Raw genomic sequence first — 23,982 nt, 5'->3', positions numbered from 1 at the left:
TGACTCTCTGTGGTCATTCAAAATCCCAGGATGTCCTTCGAAAAAAAGAGTAGGGGTTTAACCCGGCATCCTGGCCTAATTTTCACATTGGCCTCTGTCCATCATCATGGCCTCCTAATCATCCCCATATACTGATAGGCTCCTCTCCACCAGTAAGCTGGTGTATGGTGGGCGTTCTGGCTCAAAATGGCTGTAGTCGCATCATCCAGGTGGATGATGCACATTGGTGGTGGTTGAGGAGTTCCCCCCTTCTGTGTAAAGTCCTTAGACTAAGTGCCAAGAAAAGCGCTATATTAATGTAGTGAATTACTATAATTATTATTATTAATTTGTGAAGACAAGTCCTAAACATTTATGAAATATGTAGACTAATGAAACAGACATGAACTGAATATTTAGATATTCGGATAATGATAATGGACAACAACTGGAATAAAATACTAGCATAAAGCTTAATGTATGTAAATATGCATGCTTAATTTAACAGGTATCATCTCAAGAATAAATGCAGTCATTTTACATTATTTAATTATTATTATTATTAAAATTATAGAATTATTACTTTAATCTATGTATGTAAAAACTCTTGGCTGTCGCATCATATTATGCCTAAAGAAAAAGATGCTACTTTTTGGCTCATTTGTCAGATTGAAATTTGAGCACAAGCATTGTGGCATATAGGATTGTTTAGATGGGGACACTTAATATTCAGCAATATTAGTGACTTGACACAAATGAATGAGAACTGAACTGAGCTGGATGAAGACATCACTAGGTGCGTTTACATGGAGCATTGTATTCCGAATAAAAGTCCAATCCAAATGAAAATGCTCAGTGTAAACAACATTGGAATAAAAATGCCCAAACCAATTGAAATTTCAATCGGTTTGAAAGGGGTGGAATAAACCTTTTCTAATCCATTTGATAAGACATGCAAACACTTGATCGGATTCAAAAAACGACACTGGAACGTTCTGCGCCTGTGCAATGATGGCGTAATGACGTATGACGCACGGAACGAGCTGGTGTTGTTGTTGAATAGAATAAAAGACTCTCATTCATTGATGCCTTGTTTTTGGGCAAAGGAATGCGCAAATCAACTCAATCACTTCATTTAGCGTTCATTTAAACATTATGTTCGAATTAATCAATTGAAACAAAAAACGTGGCTGCTATTTTCTCCAGAGCTGCTTTATGGCTGAATTGAACTCGTTCCACAATTGATTACATTTTCTTGAACCAAACTGAATCAACACTGAACTGATTTTAACTGAATACTACTGTCATTTTAGAGCTGCTTTACTGCAGAATTGAATTCTGTTTGCATCATTGAACCATTATTTTCCTATTTATCACATAAATTAAACTTAAATATTATATTTAAAAAAAAAAAAAAACTCATAAAAAAATGTCAAAAGCTGAATATTTAAAAAATAAAAGTTCTCTCTTAAAATATGAATACAAACTATAGAAATAATACTAAAGTAACAATGCTTCATTGTATATAGCATATTTTGTCAGCTGTAGTGATAATATTCTAGCTACTGTATAATCTTACAGTAAATGTTGAAAACAATATGGTACGTTATTCCAAACACATAGCCCAGATCTGTGCCAACAACTAACCCATAATGCCTGTCTTCCTGTGTTTCCTTTAATAAACATTTATCATTGGGTGGTGGTTTCTCTTTTGAAACAGCTGTGGCTGTGATGTGAATAGAGGAAGTTGATCCTAATCTAGTTTAAAAGTCACTAAGAGAAATACACAATCAGGCGGCACACATTCTTTTTCTTTTTCTTTTTTTTTTTTTACTCAAAAAACTTTCTATCATCAAAGGGCATGAGATGGATAATATTCTGCCATCTAGAGAATTTAAATGCACTCCCATCATAGAATAACTAACGAAAATCTTTCAAACCACAATCCTTCTCCAAAAGCTCAATGTTCATTAAGAGTTTATTTGCACCCTGAACACTGCAAATCAGGATCTTAAGCTTCACTTGAAAATTACAAGCAGGTATGTAAGAGCAGGGTTTTGAATCTGTGATAAAAATGAACTACAATGTGCCAACTCTCACTCATTTATGCTTAAAATAAACGCAACAAGCAAAGAAACAGGATGCCAACTTTGACAACAGGAAGTTGCGGATTAAGATCAAAGTCGCCAACACTGTCAAAGTAAGTACAGTCAGAAACACAGCAACTATTAGCATTAACACCTTTGTGTAACTTTGTGTAACTTAACTTTGTGTAACTCTTGTACCTCGTTCGAATCATAGTTAGGAAATTACAACAGAAGCTTAATTTTCCATTTAAAGGGGCACTTCAGCGCTGGCAAAATGGGCTTTCAACTTGGCTGTTTACAGTTAAAAGTAGAGATGCATGATTCTGGATAAATCTACGAGTCTCGCACGATTCTGAACAAACAATTAAACAAAATATCATGTAATTAAATGCTTCACTTATTTCATTACTGGATGAATCAGCATTTTTGAACACATTTTTTCCGTTTTTGAATGAATGATTCAATGACAAATAACATTTTTTAACAGTCACCACTAGTTGGCATAACGACGTAATCAATCGAATCGTTATTTGACTTTGAAGCGTTAAGTAAAGTTACTTTCCAAAGGTGATTTGCTCTATTTTGATCGCCTCTGCAGACATCAGTGTTTATATCTGAATTATAAACTTTTATCCCAGTGCTTCTGTAATAATAACATGAATATTTGTAACACAAAAATAACGACAATGTGTGGTTGAAAAGACGTTTGTGAAGCTGTTTCATACTATACATGACAACTGCTTTATCTGGGTCAGCGGCAGCGCAAACACAGATTTGAGTGTCCCGGTGTAATTTTGTCAAAGGTTTAATAGACACAAGAGAATCGTTGTCATTTAGGAATGAGATCACGTGGGTGTTTGAATCAAGATCACAATCTTGTAGCGCTAGTAGAAAGGCAAAACATTTTTTAAATCGGTTCAACCAGACTAGAGAAAACAGGCTGTCTTTCCTTTTGCCAAATAGGTAGGAAAACTTCAACACCCATAATGCACTGGGGATGTTTCCATCCAAAGCCAGTCCCAGTCAATACACTTACCAGAGTCAAAAACCGTTTTGCTTTAGTAGGAAATACTTCTTAGCAAACTTGTAGTCATAATGGTGTTGATTTGTATTGAATTCAAAAAGTAAACGTTTAGCGGGAGTGAGTTACATTCGGTTTCTAGAGACAGATCCAGCATGTTGTAGACAGTGGCTAAAGGTTGCAAAAGAATTGTAAATATGGAGAGAACACAGTGATGGAAAATCTGAAAAACCTCTGTGTTTGTAGTTAACGATATGATAATGAACACAGTGTTTTAGGCCAAACGGAGAGGAAAAAAACTGAAAAAAGTTGCTGTTCTGTCAGTTCCACCCTAAGCAAACCCTTGTTGCATTAAGGTAAGAAAGCTGTTGCCATAGCGTGTTCTGTTAATAACCCTCTGTTGATCTGACTGTCTATGGGCGGGGATAACAAAATGTGGAAGTTGGACTTTTGCTGAGAATTAAATGTGATTTTCTCGGTCCAGGTAACACAGGGAACAATTAAAAATGGTTAATTTACACATACTACCGCCATTGTAACAATACAAAGTGGGTTGAAAATCGGCGAAGTTACACTTTAAGTGGTTGTAGTAGGGGTTGAATCACTTCAGATTTTTTTTAATCGTCATTTATGTGATTAGAGTCGACTAGTCGCTGATGATGTCATTAATGAACAAATAAGCCTGAACCTCGAGCTGAGACTCGAACGCGGGTTGCCTTGTGCACAGCAATGGCATATGACACAGCGCTGCTCACAAGGCTATTGCTCCTATAACAGCTTATTTTTATCAGTTCTTTTGTTGTTGGGTCATTATATTTCTCACAGATTTCTGCTCGTTCTAAATCAGATACAGAAAAATTAGCACAGTAAAGATTACATTTATATGAATGCATTAGTGAGAGAGTGACTGCATGTGAATTAATTCTACCTGGCAACGTCTCTCTACTGATAGTGAAGCAGTGGGTTTTAGTTACTAAGAAATATATGCTAGAACTTTTCAGATATTTTATTGATCACAGAACAGTGTTGACAATACATTTCTGCACTACTGAATGATTCTGTGTGCGCTCGATCTGCGCGTGATGTGCAAGCTACTGTCTGTATATGTGTGTGTTAAAATGCATATTCCACCCGATCAATTTTGAGCATCCAGATGGTATAATCAAACAAATCTTGTGGAGCGCTCTCAGAGTATGCATTTATTTGTCATTTTAACTGTTTGGAAACGGAGCGTAAAAGTGGCCATTACCAGTGACTAGTCAACATCAAGCTTAAAGCGTCATGGCAGAGCATTAAAGTCGACTAGTCGAATAGTATGTGCAACCCCAAGGTTGTAGTAACCTTAATTTAACCAGTTTAAAAACTCCCTCCGCACTCCAGGACTTAAAATGGCATTAAATCTATACATTGCTAAAACACCCATTTGTGTGCTATTGATTCAGAGTGGCATTAAAGAGAAGCCAATCAATCAACTAATCAATCGATCCATCAACCTGTCTCTTACATCATCAGACAATGGTCTGCATTTCAGCCCAAGAGTCATTATTTTTAGTTTGGCTTTGTTTGCACAAAAGTGCAGAAGCTCAAACACAAACAAGGTAAGAATTTCTTTCTTCATGTTATTTAATTTAATTTAATTTAATAATGAATCACAATGTGTACCCTCGTTTTCCTACAGCATAAATGTCAAGCAATTATCCATATATAATAGTTTTTTTTTTATACAAAATATTCAAACATGATTAAAATATAGACATGCATTCATCCATCTAGAAAAAGAGACCCAGAGAGCTTGACTACAGCTCTCCTTCCTCAGCTATGATAGAGTTGAGAGGTCACATACATTTATTTGAGGGCAAATGTGACGTACACGCCTCTGCAGCAACTTTAATTACATTTTTCCATTTAGAGGTCATGTGTGAACAACTGTTGTTGAAATGAATTTGGCTCGAGCAGTATGTCTGACTAATAGTTCTATATTGGTGCAATGTGTAAAAAAAGATCCATAGTATGAGAGGTGACAAATTTCTTGTTTAAAGCACGGTAAGCTGTTGCTTGTGTAAAAACAGATGTTATATTTTCACCTGAAAAGTTTGCCCAGCAATTATACAGCAATTTCATGTTTTCCATGTGTGAAAGTGGCTGATAAAGCAGACTTTTTCATGGATGTGTTTGAAGGATTCACTCATACTGAGTACACAAGCAGCTCTAAGAGCTTTCCAGTGCAGTCAGGTTAAGAGACGTAGAGAACAGAACACCACAAAACCCTCAAACCCTCAGCTTTTTCACATCTGAACATACAAACAAATAAACAGACACCAGCGATCTTCCTGCTAAGGTCTGCTGGCAAAACTGATCTTAAGCAATATGGCATTAATCATCTCTCCAAAACGTAACCACAGCTGTCAATCAGACGAATCAAATTATGTGATATGCTGATTAATTAGCTGAATTATTTGCATGTCGATATATACTAAGAAAAACCCTGCAATAAAGATAATTTAAAGACTTTGAACTGAAAACAGATTGAAAAAAACAATACAAAAAGTGGCTTTAGAAGTCAATATTGTTTGTTTTATATTCATATAATTGAACATTAATTTAATTCTTGGCCTTTTATTTTGAAATGGTCAGAACATAAAATGAAGGGAAACATGTTGTGGCAGCTAGAGAGAGGTAGACCCCCGTATCAGATCTAGACAGCTGGTGCTGGGGAGGTGGAGGGCGAAAATAAGAATTCGCATAGCATGGAGAGTTAATGTATTCATTTGGTGTTGTGGTTATAAAGAGAAGTAGTAATGAAATAAGTAAAATCAATTTGCTGTGAAAGTTACACTGAAACAACCAATCTGAACGCAAACAGAGTTTCACGCCTGAACTAATCATTTCCGGCCACCACATGATCCTTTAGAAATCATTCTGATACGCTGATCTGCTGCTCAAAAAACATTTCTTATATCAATAAAAAAACTTGAGTAGTAGTGTATCTAAATATACGGTTTATAAATCTGTGAAAACATGAAACAGTCAAAGGTTTTTGTAGGGTACATGCTGCACTTCTCTAATCTCGCAAGACACACTGCTAATCCTTAAGAATCAACCTGTTGGTTTAATCCCACCAAGAGGCTGTGATTCCTGAGGACATTTGACCTCTTTGCTTTCAGTCTGTGACTGAGGCATTATGGGCGATTTGACATGGATGAAGAGCTAAAAGCATGTTCTGTGTTTACATGACATCTCAAAAAGACAAACTATTGCTTTAGTTTGATTTAAAAGTTTTTTTAGAGATAATGAAATCTGAAAATGACAATTTGGTCACGATTTACGCACCCTCATGTCGTTTCAAATGTGTATGACATTCTCTCTTCTGTGGAACACAAAAGATATTTTGAAGAGCACTGGAGTCCAAACCGCATTGGACCCCATTGACTCTCATTGTATGGACAAAAACACAGGTTTAGAACATGATGAGAGTGAGTAAATCATGAGAGATGGTGTGTCTGAAATCGTGTAGGTACTACATTTGAATTTGTACTTACTTTGCGACCATTATAAAAGTATGTTCTTTATAGAATGAATGTGGGTAGAAGGTCTGGGACGAAACACCTGTCTCCCTATTCGATACTATCACGATACTTGGGTGCCGATCGATATTGCTATAGTATGCATTGCAAATTTTGTTTGCTTTTTCAACTCTAGACCAATATACACTTATACATGATGGTGCAGGTCGTATATCAGTAGATATCTCTCCTACTGCCATTTTTCATTTCTCGTGTCCACTAGTAAGAGATATGACGTCATGTAATACTCACCGATACAACACATATCACCCTCCTCTGATTAAATAAAAGAGGTAACTTTCCTCCACCTTGTCAATAAGGACTAAAATAAAGCAATTTAAAATGAATTTATATAGATTCTGAAAAAAATAAAAATAATCAATAGATATCCCGATAGTTAAGTGAATGCATTCATAAATCCTTTCCCTTGGCCTCATGGGATAGTAAAATGTCCAGCAAATGCGGACTTCAGAATCTCGCCGGAAGTAGTAGGTCATCCGAGTACTTTTCGCCTACTGTTTTCCGAATACTATGCATTCAGACATACTAATCTGTTGCGATACTATATAGTAGGGAAGTATTTGATTTCAGACGTAGTGAGAACTTCCATTTTTAGGTGAACCAGCCTTTTGAAAGAAGGGATTTTTGATGGACACTAACCCAACACCAAACATTCTGAGATATGTGTATGTGAGTTTTTTGATTCGATTATAAGTCAGCACTGTACTTGTTATGAGTCTGTAAAATGGGACAGTGGGTGTTTCAAGTTTCTTTTGGGTGAAATGAATAGGCTTACCAGATGAAGGAAAAACAATCATGGTCACACACACACACATGCCTTCAGAGCTTCCTGTCCAAGCCACAATGGCTGGCCCTGCTTCCACTAATACTACCGTAATATTGATCTAGGGACTGACCAGCTGTTATTTTCTAGCACAAACACACAAATGTAACTAATTGTATTACAGTCTCTCGGCATCAGGACTATTCAGAGCGTTGGAATGCTGTCTCTCGGGACTGAACGACTAAAGCCTTTGTGATTAACTCCACGGCACGTTTGAATGGCTTGTGTCAGTAACTCTAGCCAATCTGTTTCAGGAACATTACAGGACATCCAGACAAGATTTGAAGGGATAGTTCATCCTAAAATTATAATTCTGTCATAATTTACTCTCCCAAATGTTGTTCCGAACATAATTACAATACTATTCAAAAGTTTGGGGTTGGTAAGATTTTTAAATGTATTTGAAAGAAGTCCCTAAAGCTCATCAAGGGAACATTTACTGGATAAAAAAATACAGTAAAACCTGTAATGTTGTGAAATACTATGACAATTTAAAATAACTGTTTGCGATTTGAATGTATTTTAAAAGGCAATTTATTCCTCTGATGGCAAAGCTGAATTTTCAGCACCATTACTCCAGTTTTCAGTGTCACATGATCCTTCAGAAATCATTCACAAGGGTGAATAAATGATGACTATGTTTATTTGGTGAACTGTCCCTTTAAGTATTGACAGCAGGCAAAGCTGCAGACCGAATCTGCAGTGGTGCTGTCAAGATGTGTGCACAACAAATGGGTTTAATAAGAAAAGGGAGATGAAAAAGCAACTCTGGCTCTGTGCCTGCCTCCACTCCAGGTCCCTTCGCTGCAGCTTTCAGGAATACCCATTTGCGGATCCGTTATCAGAGCAAAATAAGTGTCAGAAAGGGAGGACCTCAGAGTGTGATCCGTATTGCTGAAACATTTAGAGAAACATGACCTGAAGATTCAAGATCATGCATGAATAATGTGGAAAGCAAACCCAGGCCTGAAACCACCAATTTGGAGTGTTAATCATAGTGTAAAGACAGAAAACAGTATACTAGATTATCGAGTCAATGGCCGGGTGAGATATAGTGTTTCTTAAAAGGGTCGTATCACATTTTTGAATAATTTTTTCTCCCCTGAGGTCCATGAATAATGTTAGTAAAAATGTATGTGAGCTAAAAACGTATTGTAGTTTTCACTGACCTTCATACACTGTAAAAAAATATATTCTAAACTACATTAAAAAACGGCAGCTGTGAGAGCCAGAAACTCGCCGTAAAAAATTCAGTGTCAATGTTTTCTGGCATATTGGTGCCTGTATATTTTATAACTTATAAACAATCTATCTGAAGTAGCAAAATCTGCCTGGTACCTTATGTACTGATAACTACCATAATAATGCAGGTGGTACACCGGTAAGGTGTATTACAGGTCACCAAGATTTGTATCACAGCATTTTTACAGTATTTTCTCTGTAAAAACTACAAATATTTTTTACAGTGTAGAAATAATTTTGTAAACATTTTGTGCTACTGCACCTTTAAGCGCCCAAATCACATACAAAATTCCCAATAACACTGTCTGTGCTCCAGCTACAGTGATTTCATGTCTAATATAATTTAACTCCTTCATCCTCTTGTGATGAATTCACAAAACAATCTGCACTTAACAGTTATATGCATCGGACTGAAATGCCCAGGGATCCTATGTAAAATGTAAATGACATACTAAGGCATTTCTCATCAGCCAAAGTGTCACAGTTGCTGTGGTTGCTAAAGTTCAGAGGGAGTTGTTTTAGCAGCCTAGTTTCATTAAATGATCTTGTTGGACTGGGGAGGACGTTTTGAGTTCCAGTATGTTTTTCTAGTACGTTGAGCTCTTTTATGACCCCTTTAAAAAGGAGGAGGGCAAAGTTTGGCTGGTTAACATGGTCCTGTTATAGGCCCTGCAGATTCTGTGAGCAAAAGCTGAAGTTTTCAAATTGAATGCTTGAACGCGTCAACCAAACAACTGACATTGATACGATTAGGAATGCTACCAGACAGCTTTCTTCAGATATTACAAACTTCTTTGGAAGGCACATGTGTGAGAGCTTAATAGAGAGAATGTTAACGGGAAAGGGCTGTGTGATATAACGTGAGAGCGATGAAGAAGTGGAGAACAGAGGTTTCAGTGTGCCCCGTTTCTCTCTCTCCAGACAGCAAGCGCTCGAAGAAGAAGACTGCTAAAGAGAAACGGCAGCAACAAGAAAGAATGAAAGAAATAAACGAGTGCGTTGGGCATTCCAGCGTGACCCTGGCAACCTTTCTTCAACAGACTCCCTGTGAGTTATCCAAGGGCTGACTTTCTGCTCTCCCACACAGAGGGGGAAAAAAGCTGCTTGCTGCCTCGGCTGGCATTTCTTACCCGGGAACTAGAAGTGGCTAAAGGTGCATTAAAGACCAAGAAAGACAAAGACTTTGACTCTCAAACAACACCAAATAATAACTCCGTCCCTATCAGCTCAGTCAAAACAACACCAAAAGAATGCTGCTTCTCTCTAGTTGATGTCCAAAACGAATAAAAAAGATACTGGCCAGCGCTTCATCCACTTGTTTTGTTGCTCCGTAACAAAGAGAGCTCAGAGTGGGACACATTCCATACTGAAAATATCTGGGATAATTATGAGGAAATTACAGCTGAAATAAGTGTCAAACCACAAGGTTTTGTTTCAGAGCTTAGGTTGACTAAAGCAAGCAACAACAAACACAAATGCCTTTAGAAAGCACTACTAAGCGATTATGTTACATTGTTGTATTAAGCTTGCTTACGCACAGAATTTTTACACTAGGAAAGACAGTGACCTTATGATTAAAGATCTGAGCTGAAAACTGAAAGATTTAAGATCAGCAATGTGATGTTTACCAAAATTCTTGTCATTATAATAAGTGTTTTAACAAGACACTTTGGAAAAAAATATTTGCTTAATGACTAGTTAGAGGTTTGCTGTGCTTTCACATTGTGCATTGGTTGTGTTTTTATGGGACATTACTGTATAAAAATATAATGGCATCATATTATTAGCCAGTATTATAAATATTTACATTGTACATTATGCATTTATTTTTACAGCCTATTAATAATTTACCTCAGCTTATCTAAAGCAGAAAAAAAAAATGGTTTCTGCATTACTTTTGCTTTAGTTCGTGTGCAAATCTTTATAATAAAAACTTGGCATTGTGTACTGCAAATATTGCTCTTATGATATATTGCTTGTGATGCACCTCATTTGTAAGTTGCTTTGGATAAACGCTATTAGCTTATTATCTAAATAAATAAATGTAAATGTTAATCAGTAAAGTATTGATTATAAAAACCAATAATGCTTTATATCACTAAATCAGAACAAGTTTAAAGGCATATACAGTAATTTGTCATCATAGAAAACAGAGCTAAAGAGAGACCTTTTGCACAGTCCATTATTATAACTATTATGCAATCTGATACCGCTTTGTTAGTCATCCAATAAAGCTATTTCTCCAGATATAATGTATGTCTCATACCAAGACAATCTTTGCCAGCCTAAATGAAAGAGGTTTTTAAGATGGCAAAGCTGATGCAGAATGCAGAGCTCTATCATAAAAAGATAAGCATCACTTAATGGCTCACAGCATGTGAGGCCAGCTGAATATTGTCTTTGAGCAAGAGCACATTTTAAAAGACATCTGACAAGACAGAAGCACCTCTGACCTCCTTTCGTAGCCAGTCCATCTCTCCCCAGGAGCAAAAATAACTGACGACAGGCCACTGAGAAACACCAGAAAGAATTAATCAGAGAAAATCAATGGAGGAAATGACAGATTTTCCCTGATTTGACACCAATGCTTTTAGATCTGTTACCAATGCTTTGTAGTTAAGTGCTAATCTCTTAATGTGTCATGCACATGTATATGCATTATATAGCTACTGCAGCTGCAGTGCTGATAGATTACTTGCAAATTGTAGCCTGTTGCTGATTCCAAACTACATGATAAAAATTAGAAAGTAATGTAATCCATTACACTACACATTTCAGGTGATATAATCTGACTACTTTTAGATTACTTTTGACCTAACTCGTATATCGCATTGAATTGAATAGGATAATGGGGTTTGTGAAAGAATGTGAATAATATGTAGGCTAATCAATAAAGTAACTGTAGTCTGATTACAAGCATTTTAAAATATAATATAATCTAATTACAAGTACGTCATTATACAGATTACATTTAATCAGTTACTACTGCAGCACAAGATGGCGCAATGCAAAAGATAATAAAACCCTGATAAATGTGGTCCTAACTCCTTCACAAAAGTACTAGAAATTGGCTTGAATCTACCAACATCCTGAAAATATAAAACATCAATGACAAAGTTGTCTTTGTCACATCCAATTAAGTGCACATCTGGATATTGGCTGACCTTTAATTCTTTAATTAAAGTCAGATTTGAATATTGGCCATCAAGTCATATTTGCCTGACTGCTGTTAGCCTAAACATATAAGATGCAGCAGTCTAACCTCATTTTACACCGGAAGGCTTGTAAATATGGTGTCTGGGTTTGGCCTGGAGGCGTTACATCAATACAATCATTCACTATTTGAAATGCAAAAAAGGCTTCCTTTTGAATACTATTATCCAATGAGCTGTAGTAAAAATGCTTTAAAACAGTGATCCATATCAAAAAATGTCTTACATTCTTCTCCTTTTTTGATCCCATCTTCAACTAAAAATTTTGAATAATCATGACCAAATCTGCTTGGTACTTAAGCCCCTATTTTTTCCCTAAGAATCATTGCAAACTGTGTTAAATGCCAGACAAAAAAAAATTTAAAAGAGAGAGAAAAAACTGTCTGGATGTTCTGTTCAGTCACTGAAAGCTACAAACAAGCTTTTGTTAATGCTCTCACTTCCTAACTGAGAAAAACAACCAGAAAATGGTCGGAACATGAAGAGTTCCTTAATCACCAGGCAATTAATGTATTTCATAGAGTCTTTACTCTATAACTGCACATGTTTGACAGCCTTTTGCCCACAGATTGTACGTCCACGATCTGACTGTGTGCAGTACTAGCCAGCCACTGACTGAGGGGATGGGCAGCAAGAACTGTTTAACAAAATGAGGCCATACATCAATCAATAACCTCACCTAAAAGCTAGCCAAAGGCCCTCTATAGGATTTAAGCAGTCCACCCCCTGTTTTTCAGTATATTATTCAGCTTGCCTAACAATGTCTCTGTCTGTCTTTCTCAACCAATGTACACGAGTGGATCGCAATATATCAGCGTTCTAATTGGAAGGTTGGAGGGTATTCTGGCAAACTAACTGGCATGTTTGGTAACCTCAAAGGCTAAAACAGACAAAACAACTCAAGTATATGACATTTAATTACACAGAAACCATGCTAGATGTTTCTAATATGCCAATGTAACGTGCATATAAACTTCATATAGGGCTGAGCAATATATATATATATATATATATATATATATATATATATATATATATATATATATATATATACAGAGGCGGACAGAGTACACAGCTTCATTACTTGAGTAAAAGTACAGATACCCCTTGCTAAATTTTACTCAAGTACAAGTAAAAGTACTACAGTCAGATGTCTACTTAAGTAAAAGTACTGAAGTACTTGTTTTTAAAAGTACTTGAGTACCAAGAGTACAAGAGTACATTTTCTAAATATTGCATTACTACTGCCATAGTGCTTACATTTATGTACAGAAACGTCCTACATGGAGTTATGAAAAATGTTAATGTTAATACTAGGGGTGGAACGGTACACAGAAGTCACGGTTCGGTTCATACCTCAGTTCAGACATCACGGTTCGGTACGAGTTCGGTACAATGGAGGGAAAAGCAAAACAAAAATGCAGAAGGCAATTTTTTTTTTATTGTGCATGTCTCAGGCTGTACCACCTAGTGTCATACAGTCTCTCCCCTGAGCTAGCTGCAACAGCCTGCCCTGAAGTGTGTAAAGTAAGATGTAAACAAAATAAGACAATCAGCTATAAAACTGAAAATAAAGCATCTCTTATTTATGTGCGGACGCACGAGCGCGAGGGTGCGCGCGGCAAAAATGTCGTCATTGTGGTGTGGGCGGTCATGCGCGTTGGGTGTGCAAGGCCACATTTTGCTTGGCGGTGTGCAGTGCACGGCTTTTAGCGCACGGCTCCGCATCCGAAGACGCACGACTTCGAGCCGAATCTGGCCGAGCATGTACATCTCACAGCACCGGCACCCAGTTCTTGCGTCTAAATTAGTTGCTTACATTAACAAAATGAGCCTACAATAGCAGACATCAGCCCTTTAAATAAAAATAAATGGCCATGTTTTATAAAAAGGTTCACAAAACTAAATAAAAATGTTTAGAAATTATGTAAGATAACGTTAATTTAGTTGTAGGTTACGTTCTCATATCCATTTTTTTTTTTCTAATGTCACAAGGAATAATCTGGTTTACTGCTTTACACGATTATTTTGCTGTGTGGTTTTGGTGTACTAAAGTGTTGTTTTACTAAAATAAACATTCACGAGTGTAGCCTACCTTACTTCAAACCGCTGATTCCTGATGGTTTAGAGGACAATTACACCCTGTCGCACCCTGTCGTTTCAAAGAATATACACCGGCGAGCGCGAAGTATAAATGCCTCGTCCATTTGGGGAGGCGCGCGCACGGTCAGCGGAGGCTCGCGCTGCGGAGGCAGGCGAAAGTATAAACCATAGACAGAAGGTATAAACAAACCTAGCTTAAGGCGGGGCTACAGATTAGGTGTCCCTAAAGAACCCGCGTATCTAACAGTAGTTCCGCATTACATTAATTAATTTGCACGCGAGTTTTATTTATTTTTATACCGTATTCTCCGTGTAAATTCATGTACCGAACCGTGACGCCCGTACCGATTCGGTTCAATACGAATACATGTACCGTTCCACCCCTAGTTAATACCTTGGAGAATGTAAAGAAATTGAAAGTAAAATCAAGTCATTTTCATCTTTTTACCATGCTGCTTTATTTAACATTTTCACTTGCCCACAAGGCAATAGCACAATGGCAACGCTCTGACAAACCTCTGCTAGAGTTTTAATGGATTTTTTGCACCCACATTTGAACCGACTGTGTTAAACACACCGCATACTCAAGAACATCAACGCAAATGCTCAGCTTACATTAATGTGTAATATCAGAAAAGAAAATTCAGCTAACAATTGTGTGTACATGTGAGTTTCTCTTTTTTTCATCAATCAAATCACAGGGTTCCAGACTGCGACCAAATATGCGACCATTTTATTGAGAATGTGCGAGTTCAAATTGTATGTGGTGGCATTTGTGCGAGTGCATGGTCATGTACTACTCAGTTAAATTCACGCATGAATTTTCCTGCATTGAACTTGTTTTAGCGCCCGCCAAAGTGAATTTTTGTCCCGCCAAAGTCTTATTTGATCGGTGAGTAAAGTAGATGAACTGCCGCTTGTGACAGGGCGCATGTTTAACTGAAAGAACGAGCAGAGAGAGAGAGAGCCGGTCGCGCGCGCAGACACACTCGGTCTCTCTCGCGCACTGTCGCTCGCTTTTTCTTTTTTCATTTTTTTTTATTTATTATTTTTTTAGAAGAAGTAAAGCGTACTCACGGTTATGGATAGAAATGTAGCGGAGTAAAGAGTACAATATTTGCCTCTCAAATGTACTTGAGTAAAGTCATGAGTACTCCCCAAAAATGATACTCGAGTAAAGTACAGATCCCTCAAAATTGTACTTAAGTACTGTACTCAAGTAAATGTACTCCGTTACTGTCCGGCTCTGTATATATATATATATATATACATTGCTATGCATAAGTTTAGACACCCATGCTAAAGTTGCCTAAAAAGAGGAATAAAAAATCCTTGAACTTAAATTGAACTTAATGCCTTAATTAAAAAGATTAGGAAAAATCCAACCTTTAAGGACACCAATTTTCTTTGTGAATGAATAATGTATCGTAAATAAATAAATGTTCTTCCTTAAAATACAGGGTGCATAAGTTTGGACACCCCTATGTTAAATTCCCATAGAGGCAGGCAGATTTTTATTTTTAAAGGCCAGTTACTTCATGGATCCAGGATACTATGCATCCTGATAAAGTTCCCTTGGCCTTTGGAATTAAAATAGCCCCACATCATCACATAGCCTTCACCATACCTAGAGATTGGCATGGTTTTATTTCAGTTAGCCTAATAGCTGGTTTGATTTACATTGAGAGATGATCTTATGGAAAGTACTCCATGCCAATCTCTAGGTATGGTGAAGGCTAAAATTACTAATTGTGAACAAATAAGGCAACGGCTATTTGAGTGTAAATAGCATATTTTCTTAGCGATAGCTGCTATTTACGGTGTTTAAATAGCAATAGATTATATTTACACTAAGTGACCTGAAAACAGCTGCATTTTCTTTGCAATATGATATTTACACAATGAAAATAGTGATAGATTCTATTTACACTATGTAAAAATAGCCGTATTTTCTTTGCGATAAGTATAAATAGTAGCTAGATGCTATTTATACTTATAAATAGTGGCAGATACTATTTGCACCTCAGTGTTGTTGTACATTAAACGGTAATAAAATAGAGTGTAAATGATTATATTTATTACAATTATTAAATGGATGTCGCCTTATTTGGACAATAAAGCCCTCCCTAAACCTAAACCTAAACCTAAGTATTAAACACTTTATTATTAAATGCACGTTAGTTAGTCACGTTAGTGACACTTTATTTTCACTTTTCGAATATTTTCTTCATTCTAATTGAAAATAAATGTCTTTCCGATTTTATATGTGATGGGAAAAGGAAATAGAGCGAGTTCAGCAAAAGGCGGATTTGAACTAGGGTCGATTTGCGTCAAAACTTTCTGCAACACCCCTTTACCCCTACACTATTGCTAATGTTGTCAACCAGCGTCTTCTGTAATTTTGTCTGGCCCAACCAGACGTCAGTGGGCGGAGTTAGTGTAAATAACCTCTGCCAACAAGATGGGCTATTTGCACTTATTGTAAAAATAAATAAAAAAATACAAAAAAATGAGCTACTAAGGATATATATATAAAAAAAAAGAAGAAAAATGACAAAGCACACGACTAACAAAACACAAAATAAAAGCTAATTCTATATATTTATAAAAAAATAAATAAAAGTAAATAAATAAAACTAAAATAACACTGACTGAAATTCCTTAAAGGGATTCAATATCTTTTAATGAAAGAAGGTTAAAAAAGAAAAAAACACGTTTCAAGATGTTTTCAGCATTGTTATTCACTAAATTAATCATTTTTATTCAAATGCACCAAAACAGTAATAATATGCACCAAAGAATAATTATTGAATAATTTTAAAGCATTTAAGTGATGATTGAAATACTCACTGATGATGATTCAAATAATAAAACCAAAAAATATATTGTAAATATGTGACATATAGGCTACTGTCTAGCTCAGCCCTATTACCCAGCAGCTCTTGACATCATTCTTCAAATACCGTGGAATGATGCATCAGCTCTGCCATGAGAACAAAAATGGCGTGTTAAGCTACTGTATGATCCCATGCTAGATTCGTTTAGGCATAGTTTGGGTCTAACAAAAGCAACTCAACATCCCTCTGCAGGAGGCAACCGAACGGATGCATCAATGGGTTTCAGTCTCTCATTAAAAAAACCTGCACTGCCCCTTTAAGGCAGCATTTCCTTTTTTTGTCAGTTTCCTGCTGCAGCCTGATAATAACGGCCTCATTCAGCAAGGCAACGACAACACACAGCTCTATTATTCCCTGTGTTATTGCCTGGAATCAGTGCTACCTTCAGCTCCACCACCACCTGTAGTGCAGGGCCAGGGAGTAAGACTTTCTGGATTATGTGAAAGTGAAGAGAACGCAACTATTTTTAGCAGCAGGAATGGACACAATGTGTTGAGGTTGTGAGCTGCTAAAGCACACATATGCCAGCTGAGACAATCAGACAGAGTCCAAAAACAAGTTTATTCCTGCTGTTAAACAGCAACATATAAGTGCAATGTTACGCTGTGGTGGATTACTGTTTATAGGAAACAATTTTCATTGAGATATTGCTAGTACATTTCACAAATAATTACAAAGAAACGGCAAGTAACACATTGAATTTATAGTGTGTGTGTTAAAGGGGAATTCATTTGTCTATGCACCATATAGGCTAGTATTAGTCAGAGACTAGCAAACTTGAATATCACTTCCTCTGTACTGATTTTCTTCCCGCCTAAAGTTATGTATAAAGTAAACCTTTCACTTTCACTGTTTTAGGATCTGTTCGCATCTAAACCCAGAGCTTCTCACTCCTGAAATGAACTGGTACCAGTCTTAGATCACCTCCAAAGGTCAACTTCTACCAACAGCTCTGAGTTAACCACCTCCCTGCCCTAAAATTGCTGTAGCTCTTCCTGTCTTTGAGAGGATAAGAGAGTCTGTCCACGACTCTTGACTCACAAAACACTTAATAATAAGGCCACTTTATGAACTAGATGTGAACACTAACCATCAACGAGAATACAGATGGTACAATGAGCAATGACTACGCCTATTCATGCAAGCAAACATTCAACAACATGTAACATGTTAACATGTAAGCAACAGCAGACATAGGACACAAATTTAGTTTTTTTTCCATTCCTTTCCCTCACAAACAGAGATAAAGTGGTCCCAAATTTGGATACTTTAAACACTTTATAAAGGTATGAATGCCTGTGCATTAGCTAGCACAAAGATTTAACAAATGTGAAAATATTAAACAACTGCTTTGAAGACTCACACTTTCTGGTAGTCAAATGTTAATAGAACATGTTCATAGTTAATGATCATCCACACCTGTGGTCAGACTGACTTCATTCATCCATTAAAATTGATACTGGAAGCAGTTAGTTAAAAGTGATGACAAATAATGTCTGTGAAATGTAAAGTTAGTATCACAATGTCTAGCACTGTTTGCATACAGATGTTACTTGATTTTATATTTAGGTATCAAGTATTATCTATTGCAGGTATTCCCAAAATGTCTCTGTCAGCCAAACCCCTTTGCAGTCAAATATTACATAAAAATACCCTCTGATATTTTAGGTTAAAATATTAATAATGATACCAGAGTAGAAGAGACTAATGAGGCTGTGATCAACAGATACAAGAGCTTTTAGTCTAGCTGAGAGAAAAAAGGGAGAGGAAAAAGAGGAAGATGTTGAAAAAAGGGAGAATGTTTAAGAATGAAATGGATGATAGAAACGGAATAATTCTGTATAGGGTAAACAAGACTTGACAAGCAAACAGGCTTTGATAGAGCTGGTGTTTACAGGTGTTCCAACCTGATTTTTATTGAATATCTGCAATGAAAAGGTCAAAATGCAGCCAAATGAGGTTAAAAAAGCTATACATTTCAAGTACTGTAGTTATCGTTGTTCTGCTTTAAAGTATGTTTTCTCTACACTAGGAACAAAAAGGGACCGTGACGGCCACAGTTTTGCAACACAAGGCAAACCCCCTGGTATAAAATCCCATTGACATCAGTGAGATTACACAGTATTCACTTTAGATTCAGCATGCCTTCGGTGTGCTTTCACTAGGAGCTGGCCATTCCCATGCTGTGAATCTAACACCTGAAGAGCGAAGTACCTGACTGTTTTGACCAAAACACAACTTATCCCTTTGTTGAGCTCATGAACATTTTGAAGCGATGGCGCTCTGATAGTGTTGGTCATCATGTGAATGTGCCATTGTCTCAAGAATACGAATTCAGATGTGAAAGTCGCCAAAACACAGAGGAACACGACCATGTGACTCTCATGCTAAGAACACTGTGCAGCACCTGACTAACCATGCAGTCTGAAAACAGCCAGTCTTAAACCAGCAGAAATGGGCCGTCAGCAGGGCCAGTGGCATGCGTGTGCTATATCAAAGTGCTGACGGTGCCCGGAGATGACTCTGCAAGCAGTGAAGCAGTCCTCCCTTCTTAGAGAATCTGTGTCTGAACATTTAAGGAGACAAAGGCATCTACTACTTGTGCGTCACACCAATAACAAACACACTTTTAGGCGTAATTCCCCAAAGAAATACAATCTTCAAAGACTAGCTTCTATTTTCCTACTCCTGCAGCCATCCAAACCCTGCCAATCCACATTATTCATTCAAAATGGTGGCTACAAGCTATCATAATTTACCTCAGAAAGCCTAAAATTGAAACCGTGCCCACAGCTTTTAAGGTGGTGTACACTGCATCGTGAATGCATTCAGTTTATTAAACAATGCGTCCTTGCTTTCACACATTTTAGGCACTTACCTTGATGGGGTTTGTACTGAAACAAATCTTCCTGCTGGGGGGTGGTTCATCTTCTACAGGCAACCCAGGGATTTCTGAAGAGCTGGATTCTGGTTCATAAGCCTCATCTTCCTCAGCCTCCTCATCTTCATCCAGCTGACTTCCACCAGAGTCCTCTCCGATCCCGCTGTATGCGCTGATGTCCACCAGATCTGCTTCTGAGATATCCTCTCTGTGGGATTCCTCCTCAGCATAGGCCTGTCCAATTTCCTCTCTTTGTTCTGAGGGCTCATGGCTGCTGGTGGCCTCCCCGTTTTCCAGAGAGGCGTGGACATCCGCCTGTACCAGTCTGCTCCCAGCATCCGGTGCTGCATGCTCCCCTGGTATGGAATCATTGCTTGATGCATTCTGGATCTCTTCTGACCTGGAGGTATCGAAAACTGTGCCAGCACTGTCAGAAGCCACATCCTTGGATGGTTTGCTATTGGGTCCATCAGGTTGGATCCTTGTTCTACTCTTCGGACTCCCAGGTGCAGCTTCTTGGTCTATGCGCTGAGCTCCCTCCTCTTGATTTCCTATTGGAGAGAAGGCTCGTGCCTTTCTAGTGGTGACTTTGGAGTTGATTTCTTCCACCTTGGCCGGGGTACAAGGCAGCGGGGAGGTTGAGGATGGTCGGTGAAGGTTGTTACGCTGGTCTACTCTTTCAAATACTGCGCTCAGCTGGCTGACCGTAGGGGACACTGCATCTGCGGGACAGTCGCCTGCATCCAGCCTGTCCAATGACTCAGTGCTGCCATTGAAGCGAACCACCACGTCCAGACGACTGTCTTGGAACCCTGACGCCCGCTCTTTCTTTAACAGGATTCGATTAGTCGCTGCCTGCTTCTCCTGCATGTGACGTTGTTCAAATATCTTCCGTGTCTCCTGCAGCTTGGAGATGCCTGTGGTTGATCCACGGGATCCGCTACCATCAGTCTTTCCATCGAAGCGGCTAACCCGCTCTGACACAGTCCCGCCGAGTTTGAGCAGTGCACTGTGATCCACATTCTCATTTAGACTGCTTGCTCTGGGAAGGGATAGTCGGATCGTCTGGTCTGGGGCTTTGGCCTTCGACGGATCCTCTTCATCCCCGGGAGAACCCATCTGCATGAACATGTTCTTGATGCGGTGCACATTGGAGCCGTACCTGCGGCCCCGGCCCTGTGGTCGAGGTTTTCCATCCTCCCCATTAGCAGCACTGGAATCTTTTACCGGCTTGAGAGATTGAATTCCAGCCTCATAGGCATTCCTGTGCGGCGATGCACTTCTTGCTACAAGGGTGGTGCTAGTGCTGCCGCTGGCTGCAGATGGGGCTTCAGTCTTCATCATGGTTAATCAAACAGCAGTAAAGACAAGCAGAAACAGCATAGCCCTCTGCTTCTCCTCCTTATTGAATGAATAAGGAGAGGCAGCCATCAGGATCAGTCCATCATCAGCAAAAAAAAGAGAAGTAGAAAGTATGAATAAGACAAAAATAAATGACATATTTTATCAGAAATATAAATCTATAAAGGGTGGCCCTTTAAACACTAAATCCACACTTAGAAATGTGTGAACTTCACTGTATTATTAGATTAAAAATTATGGGATGAATGAATTAGGCTAAGTCGCTTTGTAGTTAAGTCATTTGAACATTTTTTCTCATTTGTAAGTGGATTTGGATTAGAAGTGTCTGGTAAATTAAAAAATGTAGATGTAAAATATTAAACCAAGTGGCATCTGCAGACAAATTATGCTAGGCCTGTTCTCAGAACTCAAGCTCACACATAAAGTTCACATAAAGTAAAAAGTTAAAAGAGACCTGGTTTGATATGTTGCATCTAATGCAATAGCATTAATTCATTTTAAGTGTAGTTTAAGTGCCTAAATATGTTTGATAACTCAGTAGGGGCCACAAATACCATAAACCGTAGCTCCTCAGTGCAAACACCTACATGTTAAGTACCATAATGTGGTTTTTGCATTCATTGACACCTCTACCATGGCCACACAGATGTCCCAGGGTCATAAAGCCAGAAAAGACACATTCACAGACACTTTTGTAACTTAAAATTGCACTAAAACAGGAGTAAATGAAGATATGACTACATTTGAACTTAGAACATTTAAAAAATAAATAAATAAATACAGGCTCAATACATACAAATTTGAACAACATTAAAGACTGTAAAGGAAACGGTTTACGCACTGATGCGAAACACTTCCGTACTCTAATTTCTTTGACAAGTACTTTCAAGTATTGCCCACATTTCACATAACAATGTTTTCAAAGCTTTTCATAAACATAAAATATTCATTTTGGCAGACAACAGTATTTAAATAAGACTGGCAGATGTGCTTTGGAACATGGTAGCTCGTTTATAGATGGCCTATGATGGTGATTAGATGACAGACCATCTTAAACCAGCAACAAACCATCTTAAAGTGGCCAAGCTGGTTTTTAGAGAGAAATTTCAGCTTAAACAAGAAAATGACCAACTAGAAGAAGCCAGCTACCATGTTACAAAACGCAGTTGGATCTCTGTAGACGTCAAATTGATCTTTCTGTCAGATAAAGGAAGTCAGATCATGAACGAAACCGTAAACAGAGACACAAGAACATGACACAATTTCAAGTCATTTGATATATATTTAACGGTGCACAAATCCTTGGGAAATACCATGCATACTGGCATGGACAGGCAGGCTTTGTTGTGATCCCATGCTGCTGCTGCTGATGCCAGTAGATTACTTATCTTGGCAGCATGAAACCACCAGCCTTCAGGCGCCGAAACATCGGCTGTCGTTTTAATTTCGCTTAGATCGAGAGGTTCCTAGTGTGCAGGACAAACCAAATCGCTGATTAAAATGGTAAACTGTAAAATATATATTTTCTGCGCCGCTGATTGTGTTGAAGGAGTGTCAAGAGATTGAGACTGCAGCCTGTCAAAACATCACATTAGGACCCTGCGGAGCGGGCCGCTCTCTCTCTCTATCTCTCTCTCTCTGCAATGATGCCTCGACTTCCTGCATCCTCTACCGTCCAAATAACGGTTCTACCGTTAGAATCAAAGAAAACGAGGAAAAGAGCAACATACAACGTGCCTCGCTCTCCTCAAAAAACTGAACGTACCTTGTTTCTCGTGTTCATCAAGACTCCGTCCTTTAATCAACGCAAAGTCCATTGGTTCGCAAATCCATTGTGTCCACGAGCCGTTTTCGCCCTCTTGATTTCCCCCCACGAGCGTGTGACGCGCATGCCCCCCTCCTCTCTCTCTCTCTCTCTCTCTCTCTCTCTCTCTCTCTCTCTCTCTCTCTCTCTTCCCGCTTGTGCCCTTCTCTCCAACTCGCAGCAAGTAGGCTACACAGCAGCATCGCAGGTTATTTTAACCTTTTAAGCATAATACAATAGGATACATACACCGGTAACTTGGCACAACAATAATACACAGCAGCGGCATACAAAGTAGTAGTACAGTCAGTAAGCAAATAGAAGAAAATAAGCAATATAAAGCATAGGCAACCATGTGTAGCATATTAGCTGTATCCCATTTTAATAAACTCTTTTTTCGGTCTTTTCCTGTATTTCTTTATTTAAATATTTTTATATATTCTTTATTTTTCTGACTATAAATAGATAGGCTACTTCTTTCAATGTGGTATATTCCATATTTAAATGTGAATTCGCCCTATTTTATTTTATTTATTTTTTTCCTTGATCCCTTCCTTTATTTTATTTTCAATTTCTTATCATTCTTTAATTCGACCTATTTATGTTCTATTTCAGGACTATAAATGCTTTCAATGTAATGAAAACTGCTGACAAATCCTGCCAATATATAGACAGACAGATAGATAGATAGATAGATAGATAGATAGATAGATAGATAGATAGATAGATAGATAGATAGATAGATAGATTTGTACTGTATCCTTTGAATCTCTAAATCAAACCACTGCAAATGCCTATAAGAAAGACTCACTTCATCGACATTTGGCCCTCTTTCTGATCGTATATAGGCAAATGCTGGTGTGTAGAGAGCGACATCGTGTGGGGAGTTTTAGAAGTTCAGAATATCCCAAACCATTGTCCAGACTGTAGCCAGGACAGCGGTATGGAATCCCACACCCTGGGGAGTCTTTGTTACACTTTCACTCT

General features: G+C 38.0%; 1 protein-coding gene across 1 annotated transcript in view; it reads right to left on the bottom strand.

Annotated features, from left to right (window-relative positions):
* ppp1r9ba (protein phosphatase 1, regulatory subunit 9Ba) overlaps window positions 1-23,073 on the bottom strand; it is a 42,418-nt gene extending 19,345 nt beyond the window's left edge. Inside the window, exons 1-2 of the mRNA XM_079874784.1 lie at window positions 22,957-23,073; window positions 19,827-21,230 (exon numbers count right to left, since the gene is read on the bottom strand). Coding sequence (XP_079730910.1) covers window positions 19,827-21,173 — 1,347 coding nt within the window. The 5' untranslated portion in view covers window positions 21,174-21,230; window positions 22,957-23,073. The remainder of the gene's footprint in view (window positions 1-19,826; window positions 21,231-22,956) is intronic.
* Between the last annotated feature and the right edge of the window lie 909 nt (window positions 23,074-23,982).

The sequence above is a fragment of the Squalius cephalus genome (assembly GCF_949319135.1).
Source record: "Squalius cephalus genome assembly, chromosome: 1".
In the NCBI taxonomy this organism is placed as follows: Eukaryota; Metazoa; Chordata; class Actinopteri; order Cypriniformes; family Leuciscidae; genus Squalius; species Squalius cephalus.
This window is presented reverse-complemented; position numbering and strand designations above follow the sequence as displayed.